This window comes from Stegostoma tigrinum, chromosome 41 (genome assembly GCF_030684315.1).
Source record: "Stegostoma tigrinum isolate sSteTig4 chromosome 41, sSteTig4.hap1, whole genome shotgun sequence".
NCBI classification, from domain to species: Eukaryota; Metazoa; Chordata; class Chondrichthyes; order Orectolobiformes; family Stegostomatidae; genus Stegostoma; species Stegostoma tigrinum.
The window spans coordinates 3,177,041-3,196,239 of NC_081394.1; the positions used below are offsets into that span (position 1 = coordinate 3,177,041).

Here is a 19,199-nt window from a genome sequence, read left to right on the forward strand (position 1 = left end):
CTGTGGGAGAGTCAGTGCTGAGGGAGTGGGCACTGTCGGAGGGTCAGTGCTGAGCGAGTGGGCACTGTCGGAGGGTCAGTGCTGAGCGAGTGGGCACTGTCGGAGGATCAGGGCTGATGGAGCAGGCACTGTCGGAGGGTCAGTGCTGAGGGAGTGGGCACTGTCGGACAGTCAGTGCTGAGGGAACTGGCACTGTCAGAGGATCAGGGCTGAGGGAGCAGGCACTGTCGGAGGGTCAGTGCTGAGGGAGTGGGCATGTCGGAGGGTCAGTGCTGAGGGAGTGGGCACTGTCGGACGGTCAGTGCTGAGGGAACTGGCACTGTCAGAGGCTCAGGGCTGAGTTAATGGGAACTGTCGAGGGGTCAGTGCTTCGGGAGTGGGCACTGTCGGAGGGTCTGTGCTGAGGGAGTGTGCACTGTCGGAGGGTCAGTGGTGAAGGTGTGGGCACTGTTGGAGGGTCAGTGCTGAGGGAGTGGGCACTGTCGGAGGGTCAGTGCTGAGGGAGTGGGCACTGTCGGAGGGTCAGTGCTGAGGGAGCGGGCACTGTCGGAGGGTCAGTGCTGATGTCGCGGGCACTGTCGGATGGTCAGTGCTGAGGGAGCAGGCACTGTCGGAGGGTCAGTGCTGAAGTAGCGGACACTGTCGTAGGGTCAGTGCCTGGGGAGTGGGCACTGTCGGACGGACAGTGCTGAGGGAGCGGGAACTGTAGGAGGGTCAGTGCTGAGGGGGCAGGCACTGTCGGAGGGTCAGTGCTGAGGGAGTGGGCACTGTCGGAGGGTCAATGCTGAGGGAGTGTGCACTGTCAGAGGGCCAGTGCTTACGGAGTGGGCACTGTCGGAGGGTCAGTGCTGATGTAGCGGGCACTGTCGTAGGGTCAGTGCTGAGGGAGTGGGCACTCTCGGAGGGTCAGTGCTGAGGGAGCGGGCACTGTCGGAGGGTCAGTGCTGAGGGAGTGGGCACTGTCGGATGGTCAGTGCTGAGGGAACAGGCACAGTCGGAGGGTCAGTGGTGATGTAGCGGGCACTGTCGTAGGGTCAGTGCTGAGGGAGTGGGCCCTGTCGGAGGAGCAGTGCTGAGGGAGCGGGCACTGTCGGAGGGTCAGTGCTGAGGGAGTGGGCACTGTCGGAGGGCCAGTGCTGAGGTAATGGGAACTGTCGAGGGGTCTGTGCTTAGGGAGTGGGCGCTGTCGGAGGGTCAGTGCTGAGGGAGTGTGCGCTGTCGGAGGGTCAGTGCTTACGGAGAGGGCACTGTCGGAGGGTCAGTGCTGAGGGAGTGGGCATTGTGGGATGGTCAGTGCTGAGGGAGCGGGCACTGTCGTAGGGTCAGTGCTGAGGGAGTGGGCACTGTCGGAGGGTCAGTGCTGAGGGATTGGGCACTTTCGGAGGGTCAGTGCTGAGGGAGTGGGCATTGTGGGAGAGTCAGTGCTGATGTAGCGGGCACTGTCGTAGGGTCAGTGCTGAGGGAGAGGGCACTGTTGGAGGGTCAGTGCTGAGGGATTGGGCCCTGTCGGAGGATCAGTGCTGAGGGAGCGGGCACTGTCTGAGGGTCAGTGCTGAGGGAGTGGGCACTGTCGGAGGGTCAGTGTTGAGGGAGCAGGCACTGTCGGAGGGTCAGTGGTGAAGGAGTGGGCACTGTCGGAGGGTCAGTGCTGAGGGAGCGGGCACTGTCGGATGGTCAGCGCTGTGGGTGCGGGCACTATCGGATGGTCAGTGCTGAGGGAGTGGGCTCTGTCGGAGGATCAGTGCTGAGGGAGTGGGCACTGTCGGAGGGTCAGTGCTGAGGGAGTGGGCACTTTCGGAGGGTCAGTGCTGAGGGAGAGGGCCCTGTCAGAGGATCTGTGCTGACGGAGCGGGCACTGTCGGAGGGTCAGTGCTGATGTCGCAGGCACTGTCGGATGGTCAGTGCTGAGGGAGCAGGCACTGTCGGAGGGTCAGTACTGAAGTAGCGGACACTGTCGTAGGGTCAGTGCTGAGGGAGTGGGCACTGTCGGACAGTCAGTGCTGAGGGAGCGGGAACTGTGGGAGGGTCAGTGCTGAGGGAGTGGGCACTGTCGGAGCGTCAATGCTGAGGGAGTGTGCACTGTCGGAGGGTCAGTGCTTACGGAGTGGGCACTGTCGGAGGGTCAGTGCTGAGGGAGTGGGCACTGTCGGAGGTTCAGTGCTGAGGGAGTGGGCACTGTCGGAGGGTCAGTGCTGAGGGATTGCGCCCTGTCGGAGGGTCAGTGCTGAGGCAGTGGGCACTGTCGGAGGTTAAGTGCTGAGGCAGTGGGCACTGTCGGAGGGTCAGTGCTGAGGGAGGGTGCTCTGTGGGAGAGTCAGTGCTGAGGGAGTGGGCACTGTCGGAGGGTCAGTGCTGAGCGAGTGGGCACTTTCGGAGGGTCAGTGCTGATGTAGCTGGCACTGTCGTAGTGTCAGTGCTGAGGCAGTGGGCACTGTCGGAGGTTCAGTGCTGAGGCAGTGGGCACTGTCGGAGGGTCAGTGCTGAAGGAGTGGGCACTTTAGCAGGGTCAGTGCTGAGCGAGTGGGCACTGTCGGAGGGTCAGTGCTGATGTAGCTGGCACTGTCGTAGTGTCAGTGCTGAGGGAGTGGGCACTGTCGGAGGGTCAGTGCTGATGTAGCTGGCACTGTCGTAGTGTCAGTGCTGAGGGAGTGGGCACTGTCGGAGGGTCAGTGCTGAGGGTGCCGGCCCTGTCGGAGGATCAGTGCTGAGGGAGCGGGCACTGTCGGAGGGTCAGTGCTGAGGGAGTGGGCACTGTCGGACGGTCAGTGCTGAGGGAACTGGCACTGTCTGAGGCTCAGTGCTGAGTTAATGGGAACTGTCGAGGGGTCAGTGCTTCGGGAGTGGGCACTGTCGGACGGTCAGTGCTGAGGGAGTGTGCACTGTTGTAGGGTCAGTGGTGAAGGAGTGGGCACTGTTGGAGGGTCAGTGCTGAGGGAGTGGGCACTGTCGGAGGGTCAGTGCTGAGGGAGTGGGCACTGTCGGAGGGTCAGTGCTGAGGGAGCGGGCACTGTCGGAGGGTCAGTGCTGATGTCACGGGCACTGTCGGATGGTCAGTGCTGAGGGAGCAGGCACTGTCGGAGGGTCAGTGCTGAAGTAGCGGACACTGTCGGATGGTCAGTGCTGAGGGAGCAGGCACTGTCGGAGGGTCAGTGCTGAAGTAGCGGACACTGTCGTAGGGTCAGTGTTTACGGAGTGGGCACTGTCGGAGGGTCAGTGCTGATGTCGCGGGCACTGTCGTAGGGTCAGTGCTGAGGGAGCGGGCACTGTCGGAGAGTCAGTGTTGAGGGAGCAGGCACTGTCGGACGGTCAGTGCTGAGGGAGCGGGCACTGTCGGAGGGTCAGTGCTGAGGTAATGCGAACTGTCGAAGGGTCAGTGCTGAGGGAGGGTGCTCTGTGGTAGAGTCAGTGCTGAGGGAGTGGGCACTGTCGGAGGGTCAGTGCTGAGCGAGTGGGCACTGTCGGAGGGTCAGTGCTGAGCGAGTGGGCACTGTCGGAGGATCAGGGCTGATGGAGCAGGCACTGTCGGAGGGTCAGTGCTGAGGGAGTGGGCACTGTCGGACAGTCAGTGCTGAGGGAACTGGCACTGTCAGAGGATCAGGGCTGAGGGAGCAGGCACTGTCGGAGGGTCAGTGCTGAGGGAGTGGGCATGTCGGAGGGTCAGTGCTGAGGGAGTGGGCACTGTCGGACGGTCAGTGCTGAGGGAACTGGCACTGTCAGAGGCTCAGGGCTGAGTTAATGGGAACTGTCGAGGGGTCAGTGCTTCGGGAGTGGGCACTGTCGGAGGGTCTGTGCTGAGGGAGTGTGCACTGTCGGAGGGTCAGTGGTGAAGGTGTGGGCACTGTTGGAGGGTCAGTGCTGAGGGAGTGGGCACTGTCGGAGGGTCAGTGCTGAGGGAGTGGGCACTGTCGGAGGGTCAGTGCTGAGGGAGCGGGCACTGTCGGAGGGTCAGTGCTGATGTCGCGGGCACTGTCGGATGGTCAGTGCTGAGGGAGCAGGCACTGTCGGAGGGTCAGTGCTGAAGTAGCGGACACTGTCGTAGGGTCAGTGCCTGGGGAGTGGGCACTGTCGGACGGACAGTGCTGAGGGAGCGGGAACTGTAGGAGGGTCAGTGCTGAGGGGGCAGGCACTGTCGGAGGGTCAGTGCTGAGGGAGTGGGCACTGTCGGAGGGTCAATGCTGAGGGAGTGTGCACTGTCAGAGGGCCAGTGCTTACGGAGTGGGCACTGTCGGAGGGTCAGTGCTGATGTAGCGGGCACTGTCGTAGGGTCAGTGCTGAGGGAGTGGGCACTCTCGGAGGGTCAGTGCTGAGGGAGCGGGCACTGTCGGAGGGTCAGTGCTGAGGGAGCGGGCACTGTCGGAGGGTCAGTGCTGAGGGGGCAGGCACTGTCGGAGGGTCAGTGCTGAGGGAGTGGGCACTGTCGGAGGGTCAATGCTGAGGGAGTGTGCACTGTCAGAGGGCCAGTGCTTACGGAGTGGGCACTGTCGGAGGGTCAGTGCTGATGTAGCGGGCACTGTCGTAGGGTCAGTGCTGAGGGAGTGGGCACTCTCGGAGGGTCAGTGCTGAGGGAGCGGGCACTGTCGGAGGGTCAGTGCTGAGGGTGCGGGCCCTGTCGGACGATCAGTGCTCAGGGAGCGGGCACTGTCGGAGGGTCAGTGCTGAGGGAGTGGGCACTCTCGGAGGGTCAGTGCTGAGGGAGCGGGCACTGTCGGAGGGTCAGTGCTGAGGGTGCGGGCCCTGTCGGACGATCAGTGCTCAGGGAGCGGGCACTGTCGGAGGGTCAGTGCTGAGGGAGTGGGCACTCTCGGAGGGTCAGTGCTGAGGGAGCGCCGCACTGTTGGAGGGTCAGTGCTGAGGGAGCGGGCACTGTCGGATGGTCAGTGCTGAGGGAGTGGGCACTGTCGGAGGGTCAGTGCTGAGGGAGAGTGCACTGTCGGAGGGTCAGTGCTGAGGGAGTGGGCACTGTCGTAGGGTCAGTGCTGAGGGAACTGGCACTGTCAGAGGATCAGGGCTGAGGGACCAGGCACTGTCGGAGGGTCAATGCTGAGGGAGTGTGCACTGTCAGAGGGTCAGTGGTGAAGGAGTGGGCACTGTTGGAGGGTCAGTGCTGAGGGAGTGGGCACTGTCGGAGGGTCAGTGCTGAGGGAGTGGGCACTGTCAGAGGGTCAGTGGTGAAGGAGTGGGCACTGTTGGAGGGTCAGTGCTGAGGGAGTGGGCACTGTCGGAGGGTCAGTGCTGAGGGAGTGGGCACTGTTGGAGGGTCAGTGGTGAAGGAGTGGGCACTGTTGGAGGGTCAGTGCTGATGTCGCGGGCACTGTCGGATGGTCAGTGCTGAGGGACCAGGCACTGTCGGAGGGTCAATGCTGATGGAGTGTGCACTGTCAGAGGGCCAGTGCTGAGTTAATCGAACTGTCGAGGGGTCAGTGCTTCGGGAGTGGGCACTGTCGGAGGGTCAGTGCTGAGGGAGTGTGCACTGTCGGAGGGTCAGTGGTGAAGGAGTGGGCACTGTCGGAGGGTCAGTGCTGAGGGAGTGGGCACTGTCGGAGGGTCAGTGCTGAGGGAGCGGGCACTGTCGGAGGGTCAGTGCTGATGTCGCGGGCACTGTCGGATGGTCAGTGCTAAGGGAGCAGGCACTGTCGGAGGGTCAGTGCTGAAGTTACGGACACTGTCGTAGGGTCAGTGCTGAGGGAGTGGGCACTGTCGGACGGTCAGTGCTTACGGAGTGGGCACTGTCGGAGGGTCAATGCTGAGGGAGTGTGCACTGTCAGAGGGCCAGTGCTTACGGAGTGGGCACTGTCGGAGGGTCAGTGCTGATGTAGCGGGCACTGTCGTAGGGTTAGTGCTGAGGGAGTGGGCACTCTCGGAGGGTCAGTGCTGAGGGGGCAGGCACTGTCGGAGGGTCAGAGCTGAGGTAATGCGAACTGTCGAAGGGTCAGTGCTGAGGGAGGGTGCTCTGTGGGAGAGTCAGTGCTGAGGGAGTGGGCACTGACGGAGGGTCAGTGCTGAGGGAGTGGGCACTGTCGGAGCGTCAGTGCTGAGGGAGTGGGCACTGTCGGAGGGTCAGTGCTGAGGGAGTGGGCACTGATGGTGTTTCAGTGCTGAGGGAGCAGGCATTGTCGGAATTGCTGCCTTTTTTACAATGTGTGCAGATTGTGGTTCAGGAATAATTCGCTGTCATTCATTTTGTAAACTTTTGTTCATGGCTAAGGTCCTAATTCTCTGAACTACATTATCGAGGAACCGAGTCTGAATGCATCAGTTGGAAGTTTGTATGTTCAACAGCTTCCAGGCTGCTGGCCCTGCATGAGTCACTTCCTGCCCTTGGGGACAACATCTCCAGAGTTTCTTTCCTCTTCACTTGACCTGGGACTCCTTCTCAATTTCACAGTGAATTTGCCATCCTGTATTCGTGCCTCAACCTGCTCAGGTGCATCATGCACCTGCTGCTATCCCATTTCTCAATCCTGAGCGTCAGCAAATAACTCTCATCGACTGAGATCGTAGGAACTGCAGGTGCTGGAGAACCTGAGATAATAAGGGGTAGAGCTGGATGAACACAGCAGGCAAGCAGCATCAGAGGGGCAGGAAGGCTGCCGTTTCGGGCCTCGGCCCTTCTTCAGAAATTGGGGAGGGGATGGGGGATCTGAAATATATAGGGAGGGAGGTGTAAGCAGATAGAAGATGGATAGAGGACAAGACAGGTGGAGAGGAGACAGACAGGTCAAAGGGGCGGGGATGGAGCCAGTAAACGTGAGTGTTGGTGGGGAGGTAGGGAGGGGATAGGTCAGTCCAGGGAGCATGGACAGGTCAAGGGGGTGGGATGAGGTTAGTATGTAGGAGATGGAGGTGCGGCTTGAGGTGGGAGGAGGGGATAGGTGAGAGGAAGGACAGATTAGGGAGGCGGGGACGAACTGGCTTGGTTTAGGGATGCGGTGGGGGAAGGGGAGATTTTGAAGCTGGTGAAGTCCACATTGATACCATTGGGCTGCAGGGTTCCCAAGCGGAATATGAGTTGCTGTTCCTGCAACCTTCGGGTGGCATCATTGTGGCACTGCAGGAGACCCATGATGGACATGTCGTCTGAGGAATGAGAGGGGGAGTTGAAATGGTTCGCGACTGAGAGGACTTCACAGCTTCAAAATCTCCACTCCCCCTACTGCATCCCCAAACCGGCCCACCTCGGAATATTCTCAGTCTCTCATCATAAACCAATCCCACCATCGCAGGGATCAGGTGACAGTTCTGAAGAAGGGTCGCCAGACCTGAAACGTTAACTCGTGCTTTCTCTCCACAGATGCCGAGTTTTCCCAGCCGTTCCTGTTTTCTGTATCCACCATCCCCAGGATTAGGTTTGAGAAAATTCTGTTGCACTCCATCTATGTGCTTGCTTCGATAAAGAGACCCGAACTGGTCCACAGTAGAGGTCTCAGTAAGGCTCTATACAAATACAGTAAGCCACGTCTAATTGTATTTCTTTGCACTGAAGGCCAATGTACCATTCGAGCTCTCACTTGCTGGTAACGCCTACAAAATAAATTGCACGCACCCTGCTCACCCACGTTCTGATCCATATCAAATAACTTGTCTTGCAGAAGTAGGTCATTTGGCCCATCTACTCTGCGCCAGTGCTCATGCTACTTGTGAAGCTCCTTCTGCCCCAGCTTCACCTCACCCCAGCACCACAACCTTCGACTTCTTTCTCCCTCATGTGTTTATCCATCTTCTCTTTGACTGTCCCTCTATTCACCCTGTTGCTCAGAGTTCCACATGCTCACTACTGTCTGCAGACTCCCCCCGAGATCCCAATCGGACGTGTTTGTCATGAAGTTATATTGATTCATCCCGGTTCTGGTCTGGTGAAAGTGTTTCATTTGTTTCTGGGAAACAGGTTAGGAGCGGTCACCCGAGACACAAGATCAGCAGAAAGGACTCCTCTGTTTAAGATCTTACAAATTTATTGTCACAATTTATTACAGACCATCGGGCATTTACAAATGCTTGCATTTCCATCACCAAAAGCCTGTACCCCTTTCAGTTGGAGTGTGAACCTTTGCAGAGATCTCTGCAGGATGTCTCAGTGCGATCAGACTGCCATCTCTGTCTCGCACACTTTAATCTCAAAGACGTACCCTAAACTCAGCTGCCCCTTACGTTACTCCTTCGCATCCTGCACTCAGAAACGTGCGTTCTTCTTCAGAAGGGCACCTGAGCTTTGATCAAACATCCTCGTATGGGTGTCTTTAAACAGCGATAATAGGAACTGCCGATGCTGGAGAATCTGAGATAACAAGGTGTAGAGCTGGAAGAGCACAGCAGGCCGAGCAGTATCAGAGGAGCAAGGACCCTTCATTTCTGAAGAAGGGTCTAGGCCCGAAGCACCAGCTTTTGTGCTCCTGAGATGCTGCTTGGCCTGCTGTGTTCATCCAGCTCTACACCTTGTTGTCTCGGATTCTCCAGCATCTGCAGATCCCATTATCCCAACTCTACACCTTGTTGTCTTAAAACAGCGCCTCCTTTAGGTTGTCGCTAGTATCTGGCTGGCCACCAGAAGTGGCACATACAGCTCAGGAACTCAAGTTTTAAACACAACAGGACAATATAATCATGGGATCTGGGGAGATATCACGAAAATGGGTGCTACCACTTTCTGCTCCCATTAGAATGCCCCCCAGACGCTGTCAGTTCCCCAGATCAGCTCTGAGATTCATACACTCATTCACGTCCATTCTGACTCGCACACCAGTCACTTCACACCATGGCCACATTGACCAAAGAATTTTTCCAGATATGCTTCCATGAAAGTAAATATGTAAAGGATCCCTGCTCCAGCGTCGTACCTTGGAATGTCGTTCCTTCATGTCATTTCCATGGTGGTGAGGAAAGGAAATTGCTAATACAGTGATACACCAACAGAGGGAGACAGAGGGCAGTGTGACTAATTACAGAGATAGTAGGAACTGCAGATGCTGGAGAATCTGAGATAACAAATTTACTGAAGAAGGGTCCAGGCCCGAAACGTCAGCTCTGATGCTGCTTGGCCAGCTGCGTTCACCCAGCTCTGCACCATGTTCACTAATTAGAGATACCTAGAGAAGTGTAACTATTTACAGAGTTACAGAGGCAGGTGTCACTGGTTTCTGGTTTTCCAGTAATAGGTGCGTGGGGAGAGTGGTTTGGGATTAGTTTCAGAATGCTAAAGGAATATGGGGTGAAAGTTGGGCAGTGGGATCAGTTTGGGAATGATATGGGGATATGGTGAGAGAGCTGGAAGTGGAGCAGGTTTGATACTGATTTAAGAAACAGCTGCTATTGACATCATGGGCTGAATGGCTTCTTGCTCATTCTGGGATCAAACACTGCACATTTACAACTATTAGTGAGCAAATGCCACCATAGAATACCTGCAGAAGAGCCAGATGTGGGAGGGAATGAGCTGAGAAAGGTCTCCCAGCCGGAGATTGAGGGGTCTGTAAATCTGTTGACAAGAGGGTTTGACCACACTGAGCATCTTGGGAATGACCCTCCCTCTAGGGAACCCTCTTTCCCTCCACAGACTCCTGCTACCCAGCCGAGGAGAGGTGAAGAGCGAAGCGTTGTGCTTCAGAGTACCAGTCTGAGGAAGATCAGAGGGAGAGCAATGCTGAGGGAGGTGCCTAGTGGGACTGGGCCAGAGGTGGAAGTGGTTGTGGGAATGGTGGCAGAAACATTGAGCACGGTTGGTCCGGAATCGGGAACAGTAGAGGAGACATTGAGTTGGGTTGGAGCCATGTCCGATAGACTGGTAGGGAGAGGCGTGGAGGCATTGGGTTGGGTTAGATTAGTGGTGGGAGTAGTGGTCTGGGTGAAATTCCGTGACTCAAGATTACATAGACTGCTGTTGCAGCAGTAGAATCCATAGGTCGGATCGAGGCCGTTCAAATGGAGGCCACCAGGATTTCGACAGAGGAAATGGGAAGCACAGCCCTTCATCACGAAAATCGTTGAGTTGGCTGTTTGGGAGAAAAAAGAGAGCCATTTAGTTTGATATCTTCCCTTTGGATTCAAAATCTCCATCATCGACCATCAGATTACCTGCACAGTTCCACCCCTCTCCCTCTCTGATTCCCGCAGGAGGAGGCCATTCAGCCCCTTGTATCCTTGAAACAGATCAGGGCCAATCTGGGCCTTAGCTCCACCTCAGAACAATAGTCCTTAAATTCCAAAGTCAACAGAAACCCATCAAGAAATAAAATGATAATAAAGTGTGAAGCTGGATGAACACAGCGGGCCAAGCAGCATCTCAGGAGCACAAAAGCTGACATTTTGGGCCTAGACCCTTCATCTGGATGAAGGGTCTAGGCCCGAAACGTCAGCTTTTGTGCTCCTGAGATGCTGCTTGGCCTGCTGTGTTCATCCAGCTTCACACTTTATTATCTTGGATTCTCCAACATTTGCAGTTCCCATTATCTCTGAAGAAATAAAATGAATAGTTTCAGCGATGTCATCTCCCAGTGCCCCTTCACAGCCAAACAATTACTCAGCTGGGACTGCATTTTTTTTTTGCTGTAGTGTCGGAAATGTGGCGGCTGGTTGGCGCACAGAAGGATCCCAGCTGCAGCCGGGAGTGGATGATCCATTCCTCCTGCCCCTCTCAGGGAGCACGGGTGAGGGTTAAAACCCAGGCAGGTCCCCCACCCCACCCTAACCCTACCTTGCTTTAGCTGCGGTGGGGCCCATCTATGGCTCCAGAGAGAGATTTAAGGGAACAACATTTGCATGCAGTAGTGCTGTAGGGCTTTAAGACTGAAGTGAGGAAAGCCACAGTTGGTGCTTGGGGATGGTTACAATGATCTTTGTTTTCATGTTGACTTGCTCTATGTCACAGAATCGAAAACAAACTAAAACGGTTAGTCCAGGGAAATTCTTTTTGCCGAGAGACAGCAAGGTGCAGAGCTGGATGAACACAGCAGGCCAAGCAGCATCGGAGGAGCAGGAAAGCTCACGCTTGGCCTGCTGTGTTTATCCAGCTCTACAGCGAGTTAGCTCAGTGACCCCAGTAAGTTCTCTCTTCCCTGAAAACAATTTCTTCGTGGAGTGCTGGAATATTTCTGAATTTTTTTTGTTGTAAATCCTCCTCAGTTATTGAACTGTAAGAATGTGGAACTCACACGCTCAGGTAGTGGTCAATCTGAGCTGTACAGGCGTGTTTAAGGGAGTCGCTGGATAAAGATCAGAAACTCAACTGGACTTGCCACAGAAACACAGCGGCTACAGGAGCAGCTCAGAGGCTGGGAATCCTGCATCAAGTAACTCCCCTCCTGACTCCCCCCAAAACCTGTCCCACCATCTACAAAACACAAGCCAGGAGTGTCATGGAATACGCCCCATTTGTCGGTGGATGGGGGCATCCCCAAAAACACTCAAGAAGCTCGATACCATCCAGGACAAAGCAGCCCCCCACTCTATTGGGACCACATCCACAAACATCCCACTCCCTCCCCTCACTGACGCTCAGTCGCAGCAGTGTGTACCATCTACAAGGTGCTCTGCAGAAACTGACCAAAGATCCTCAGGCAACACCTTCCAAACCCACGACCGCTTCCATCCAGAAGGACAAGGGGCAGCAGATACATGGGAACACCAGCCCCCTGCAAGTTCCCCTCTGAGACATTCACCATCCTGACTTGGAAACATATTGGCCGTTCCTTCAGCGTCGCTGGGTCAAAATCCTGGAATTGCCTCCTGAAGGGGGCATTGTGTGTCTTCCTACAGCTCATAGACTGCTGCGGTTCGAGAAGGCAGCTCACCCCCACCTTCTCAAGGAGGCAACTAGGGACGGGGCATTAAATGCTGGACCCAGCCAGCAAGAACCATGTGCGACAAGTGAAAACAAAAGACAGAAGGAAGAAAGGAACAGGAGGATATGAGTGGGGTTAAAATCAGGAGAGGTTTCTGAGAGAAATGTGAGGCTATTCCTGTAGATTGAGATGACGAGAGGGTGGGAGAGACTGATATGATGCATAAACCCCGCGTGAAGCAGATGACTCTGTGCTGTAAACATTGTACACAAGCTCTGCCAGTAATTTTATATCGCTCAGTAAAGTGATCAGGAAAAGACTAGGACTTACACCCTGTCAGAAACCCTGAAGTGTGCAGACAATGATCTTGCTGTCCTCTACATTTCACTGGGGTTGTCAAATTTCTGCACTCGTCTGCAAAAGCAAGGCATGCGTGGCATTCCAGTCCATTCAGCGTGCTGTTCTCGATGTCTGAAATGTGAACAGGCAGCAACGTGAACCAGTCCCGATCTGCTCTTCGAATTTTTCAAAGCACTAAACCCTACCCAGTAAGATATCGCAGCTCATCCCGCTGAGGGTTCAGGCAGTAGGATACTTTAGAAAAGTCCAGCATGTCCCACATCAATGTCTGACTTACCCATCAAGGACCATCTCTTACTGCTTGTGGGAAATCTGGAATGCCTCCAGGTCCAGATGGATTTCATCCTTGGGATTTTAGTCGAGGTGGCTAACGAGGTAGTTGAGGTTAATTATCTAAAGTTTTCTTGATTGAAGGCACAGTGGCTCAGTGGTTAGCATTGCTGACCTATAACGCCAGAAACCCGGGTTTGATCCCACCCTCGGGCAACTGCCTGTGTGGAGTTTGCACATTCTCCCCGTGTCTGCGTGGGCTTCCTCCCACAGTCCAAAGATGTGCAGGGTTAGGTGGATTGGCTGTGCTAAATTGCCCGTAGTGCTCAGGGATGTGTAGATTAGGTGGGTTATAAGGGGATGGGGCTGAGTAGGATGCACTGAGGATCAATGTGGGCTAGTTGGGTGAAGGGTCTGTTTCCACACTGTAGGGATTCTATGATGCAGGAAAAGGTTCCATAGGATTGGGAACTAGCAATTATAATCCCTTTGTTTAAGAAGGGAGGCAGACAGAAACAGAAAAAATATAGGCCAGTTAGAATGGCATTTGACATGGGGAAAGTGTGAAAATCAATCATTAATAAGATACACATTCAGTAAAATCCAAGATAATCAGAAAGTATCAGCGTGGTTTCATGGAGGGGGTATCATTTTTAATCAGCTCTCTGGAATTCCTTGAAGGAATAACATGCACTGTGGATAAATGGGAACCATACTTCGATGTCCAGAAATAGCCACATTAAAGGCTATTATAGGAAATAAAAGCTCATGATACACAAAATAAAATAGGATCACGGATAGGAGATTGCCTGGCTGGCGGAGAAAACAGCATGCACATGTATAGATCTTTGTAGAATTGGAAGGATATGATGAGTGGCATTCTTAATCTTTTACAATGTAAATCGTTGACTTAGATGAGAGATGTGAAAGCCTTGTAGCTAAATTCAGATACCATCAAGATAGACAGGAAGGCCTGTTGTGGAGGAGACATAAGGAAGCTGCAGTCTTGGTTGAGAGAGTGGTGTGATTTGAAGCATGTGATTTATCTATATTTTTAATATCATTTCTTTTGAGTTGGAGTTTTGAATTAGTGGCATGTGGGTTTTGGTCCACATCTCAAGTGATATAATGATTAAGTCTTAAGCATTTCTGGAGGCATGGAGGTTTTTTTTTCAAAAATCTCTATGCAAGAGCTAATGAGATGCAAACCACTGCAGTGAGAGAAATTGAACGTGGAAGTAAAGATGTTGTGTTTCAGTTATTAGTGAGACCGCATCTCTAATACTGCATGCAGTTTTGCTTTCCTTATTTAAGGAAGGAGGTGAGTGTGTTAGACACCGTTCAGAGGAGAGTAACTAGATTGATACAAAGAGTGCATTTCTGTCTTCTGAGGATAGCTTGGACAAGACTGGAATTTGAAAGCAAAACAGATAGCACGGGTGCACGGTGGCTCAGTGGGTTAGCACTGCTGTCTCACAGCGCCAGGGACCTGGGTGCGATTCCACCCTCGGATGACTGTCCATGTAGAGTTTGCACATTCTACGTGGGTTTCCTCCCACAGTCCAACGGCTGGGTGAGTTGGTCATGCTACATAGTGTTCTGGAATGTGTGGCTTAGGTGGGTTATAGGGAGGTCTGGGTGGGATGCTCTGAGGGTCGGTGTGGACTTGTTGGGCCAAAGGACCTGTTGTCCAACTGTTGGGATTCTATGAGATCAACTATGAAATTATTAACATCAAAGAAGCTTTGAAGAACCAAGGGGAATGCATTCATAAATTCTCAGAGCTAGAGGGTTTGTTGTAACCACAGCTTGAGTTCAGCTTGGGGACATGTGTTAGCATCATCAGAAACTGCTTCAGCACCACTGGTGGAAATTCAAACTTCTGAAAGATGAATGGGTGAGTGACAAGCAATGTTGGGTGACATTTCAGAAGTCTCTGTGCCTGCTGAGTGGGTGACTATTTTCCTTCCTCAAACTCTCACTTTTTCGTTTTTATCAAGTAATCTATACAGTAGGATTGAGGAAACTAAATCAAGTTATTTAGCCAAAATGGGAGCAGCTTCTCATTCCTGTGGCAGAGATAGGTTTCGATAATCATTGTCAAAAGGGGAAATCAGCGACAAACAACAATATTTGCGCAATCGAGAATGGTAATAGACAGTAATCAGAACTTGGGGAAATCCCAACTTCAGACAAAGACCTATTTGACAGAGAAAGTTTTTTTTAAAATACATTGATAAAGATTTGGTTCTAAATACGGCATGGTGGGGGGGGGGGAAGAAAAACAACCCTTGAAGAAAAGACGTCATATAGACTCAAATAAATTAAAGGAAGCGAACAGTTTCCCCAGGAAAAATTGGAACAATTGAAATTAAGTTGGTTTTACATGAGTCAATTTAAAACTATTGAGGATAAATACTACACTGGGCCCCCTTTTCATTTCTGTAGAGCAGAGACACAAGAGGAAGTTAATAAAATGTGAGGCTGGATGAACACAGCAGGCCCAGCAGCATCTCAGGAGCACAAAAGCTGACGTTTCGGGCCTAGACCCTTCATCAGAGAGGGGGATGGGGTGAGGGTTCTGGAATAAATAGGGAGAGAGGGGGAGGCGGACCAAAGATGGAGAGAAAAGAAGATAGGTGGAGAGAGTATAGTTGGGGAGGTAGGGAGGGGGTAGGTCAGTCCAGGGAAGACGGACAGGTCAAGGAGGTGGGATGAGGTTAGTAGGTAGGAGATGGAGGTGCGGCTTGGGCTGGGAGGAAGGGATGGGTGAGAGGAAGAACAGGTTAGGGAGGCAGAGACAGGTTGGACTGGTTTTGGGATGCAGTGGGTGGAGGGGAAGAGCTGGGCTGGTTGTGTGGTGCAGTTGGGGGAGGGGGCGAACTGGGCTGGTTTTGGGATGCAGTGGGTGGGGGGGAAGAGCTGGGCTGGTTGTGTGGTGCAGTGGGGGGAGGGGACGAACTGGGCTGGTTTAGGGATGCGGTGGGGGAAGGGGAGATTTTGAAGCTGGTGAAGTCCACATTGATACCATTGGGCTGCAGGGTTCCAAAGCGGAATATGAGTTGCTGTTCCTGCAACTTTCGGGTGGCATCATTGTGGCACTGCAGGAGGCCCAGGATGGACATGTCATCTAAAGAATGGGAGGGGGAGTGGAAATGGTTTGCGACTGGGAGGTGCAGTTGTTTATTGCGAACTGAGCGGGGAAGTGATGGCCTGGTGGTTTTTATGACTAGATATTAATCTTGAAGCTCAGCTAATGTCCTGGGGGGCACTAGAGTTCAATTATTTTAGGGGCGCCTGTGGTGGGCTGGTAGAGTTCTGCTTCTGAGCCAGGGCGGCCTGGGTTCAAGTTCTAGCTGCTCCTGAGGTGTACCATAACATATCTGAACATGCTAAATTTTAAAAAAATACTAGGCTACTAAGGAAAATATAACAGTGGGTCCCTTTTCTTCTGTACAGCAAGAGACACAAGGGAGATACAATTAAACCAGAGACCCAGTTAATGGTCCAGATTCAAACCCAGGTGGCATAGGGGAACAAGTCTAATGGTGACCATGAATGCATTGTCAGAAAAACCCATCTGGTTCACTGATGCCCTTTAGGGAAGGAAACTGCCATCCTTACCCAGACTGGACCTGCAGATAACTCCAGATCCACAGCCATAGAGATAATACTTCATTGTCGCCTGGATAATTAGGGATGAGGGATAGCCCATAAGACCATAAGACATAGGAGTAGGAGTAAGGCCATTCAGCCCATCAAGTCCACTCCACCATTTAAATCATGGCTGACGGGCATTTCAACAACACTTCCCTGCACTCTCCCCGTAGCCCTTGATTCCTTGTGAGATCAAGAATTTGTCGATCTCTGCCTTGAAGGCATCCAACGTCCCGGACTCCACTGCACTCCATGGCAATGAATTCCACAAGCCTATCACTCTCTGGCTGAAGAAATGTCTCCTCATTTCAGTTTTAAATGTACCCCCTCTAATTCTAAGGCTGTGCCCACGGGTCCTAGTCTCCCTGTCTAACGGAAACAACTTCCTAGCGTCCACCCCTTCTCAGCCATACTTTATCTTGTAAGTTTCTACTGGGTCTCCCCTCAACCTTCTAAACTCTCATGAGTACAATCCCAGGATCCTCATACATTAAACCTACCATTCCAGGGATCATCCGTGTGAATCTCCACTGGACACGCTCCAGGGCTAGTATGTCCTTCCTGAGGTGTGGGGCCCAAAATTGAACACAGATAAATGTTGGCCGAGACAGGGACGTCCCGCAACTGAATTTTTAAATCATAGGATCCCTGCTGTGCAGAAGCAGGCTATTCAACTCATCATGTCGTGGCCACCCTCCAAACAGCATCCCACCCTGAGCCACCCCAACCCCCTACCTGCGCATAATTATTTGAGCAGTGTGATGGCTCAGTGGTTAGCACAGCTGCCTCACAGAGACAGGGGCCAGGGTTCAATCCCAGCCACAGACACAGTCTGCGTGGAGTTTGCACATTCTCCCTGTGCGTTCGGGTGCTCCAGTATGCACCCACTGTCCAAAGTGGTGCAGCTTAGGTGAATTAGCCATGGGCAATGCATGGATAGGGTGGAATGCTCTTTGAAGGGCTGGTGATGACTTGATGGGCTGAATGGCAGAGATTCTATGAAATGGAACCGCCTGGGAATAGGGGAAGCAATCTATTCATTGGAAGATCAGCACAGGATTGTCACTGAAGTCAGAAGCCATTGTGTCTGTGTCAGAAATGTAAAAATAAGGGGCAGGACAATGCTATGCCGAGTTCAGCCTCAGGTAACAACTGAAGAAAGGTCTCTGGATGTAAGATGTTGACTCTTTTTCTCTCTCCACAAATGCCACCAGAGCTGCTGACTCTCTCTAGCGTTCTCTAAGCCAATGATAACTAATTTCCCTTCACCTTGGGGAAGTGAAGGCATTATTGCTCAGTTATTAATCCCAGACACCTAAGCAATTTCCTGGGTTACGCAGAGGCTGGAATTTGAATTCAATTTAAAAAAAACCCTTAAATTAAGAGTCGAAAGGTGACTATGAAATTATTGCCAAAGGAAAAACCCATCTGGTTCACCAGGGACACTTCGGGGAGCATACTTCAATTCTTACCTGGTCTGCTTTGACAGGAGTGCTGTGCCCAGTTCCAGTCTCCCAGTTATGGGAAGGGTATCATTAATCTGGCGAAGGCTCGGCAGAGATTTACCAGCATGTTACCAGAAGTGGAAGGTTTGTGCTGTAAGGAAAGGCTGGGACTTTTTTCACTTGAACATAAGAGTTTGAGAGATGACTTTACAGAAGTTTCTAAAGTAATGAGGTGTACAGAGAGAACATAGAACATAGAACAGTACAGCAGAGAACATAGAACATAGAACAGTACAGCACAGAACAGGCCCTTCAGCCAACAATGTTGTGCCGACCATTGATCCTCATGTATGCACCCTCAAATTTCTGTGACCATATGCATGTCCAGCAGTCTCTTAAATGACCCCAATGACCTTGCTTCCACAACTGCTGCTGGCAACACATTCCATGCTCTCACAACTCTCTGTGTAAAGAACCCGCCTCTGACATCCCCTCTATACTTTCCTCCAACCAGCTTAAAACTATGACCCCTCATGTTAGCCATTTCTGCCCTGGGAAATAGTCTCTGGCTATCAACTCTATCTATGCCTCTCATTATCTTGTATACCTCAATTAGGTCCCCTCTCCTCCTCCTTTTCTCCAAGGAAAAGAGACCGAGCTCAGTCAACCTCTCTTCATAAGATAAGCCCTCCAGTCCAGGCAGCATCCTGGTAAATGGGGTTAATGGTGGGTGCCTTTTTTCTAGGATGGAGGATTTCAAGACTAGTGGGCACATTTTTAAGGTGAGAGGAGATAGATTTAAAAAGGACATAAGAGGGACCTTTTTTTTAAATAGAGGGTGGTTCACGAGTGAAATGAGCTTTCTGAAGAAGTGGTGGATGTGGGTACAGTTACAGCATTTAAAAGACACTGAGATAAGAATGTGAATATTAATGGTAAGATTCTTAGTAGTGTAGATGAGCAGAAAGATCTCGGTGTCCATGTACACAGATCCTTGAAAGTTGCCACCCAGGTTGACAGGGCTGTTAAGAAGGCATACAGTGTTTTAGCTTTTATTAATAGAGGGATCGAGTTCCGGAACCAAGAGGTTATGGTGAAGCTGTACAAAACTCTGGTGCGGCCGCACTTGGAGTATTGCATACAGTTCTGGTCACTGCATTATAAGAAAGATGTGGAAGCTTTGGAAAGGGTGCAGAGGAGATTTACTAGGATGTTGCCTGGTATGGAGGGAAGGTCTTACGAGGAAAGGCTGAGGGACTTGAGGCTGTTTTCATTAGAGAGAAGAAGGTTGAGAGGTGACTTAATTGAAACATGTAAAATAATCAGAGGGTTAGATAGGGTGGATAGGGAGAGCCTTTTTCCTAGGATGGTGACGGCGAGCACGAGGGGGCATAGCTTTAAACTGAGGGGTGAAAGATATAGGACAGATGTCAGAGGTAGTTTCTTCACTCAGAGAGTAGTAAGGGAATGGAACGCTTTGCCTGCAACGGTAGTAGATTCGCCAACTTTAGGTACATTTAAGTTGTCATTGGACAAGCATATGGACGTACATGGAATAGTGTAGGTTAGATGGGCTTGAGATTGGTATGACGGATCGGCACAACATCGAGGGCCGAAGGGCCTGTACTGTGCTGTAATGTTCTATGTTCTATGTTCTATGACTAGGAAAGGTTTGGAGGGATATGGGCCAGGA

At 52.4% G+C, this 19,199-nt stretch overlaps 1 protein-coding gene across 1 annotated transcript in view; it reads right to left on the minus strand.

Annotated features, from left to right (window-relative positions):
• LOC125448406 (phospholipase A2 inhibitor and Ly6/PLAUR domain-containing protein-like) overlaps positions 1 to 19,199 on the minus strand; it is a 118,417-nt gene that overhangs the window by 41,776 nt on the left and 57,442 nt on the right. Inside the window, exon 4 of the mRNA XM_059641402.1 lies at positions 12,105 to 12,245. Within this exon, the coding sequence (XP_059497385.1) occupies positions 12,105 to 12,245 (141 nt within the window). The remainder of the gene's footprint in view (positions 1 to 12,104; positions 12,246 to 19,199) is intronic.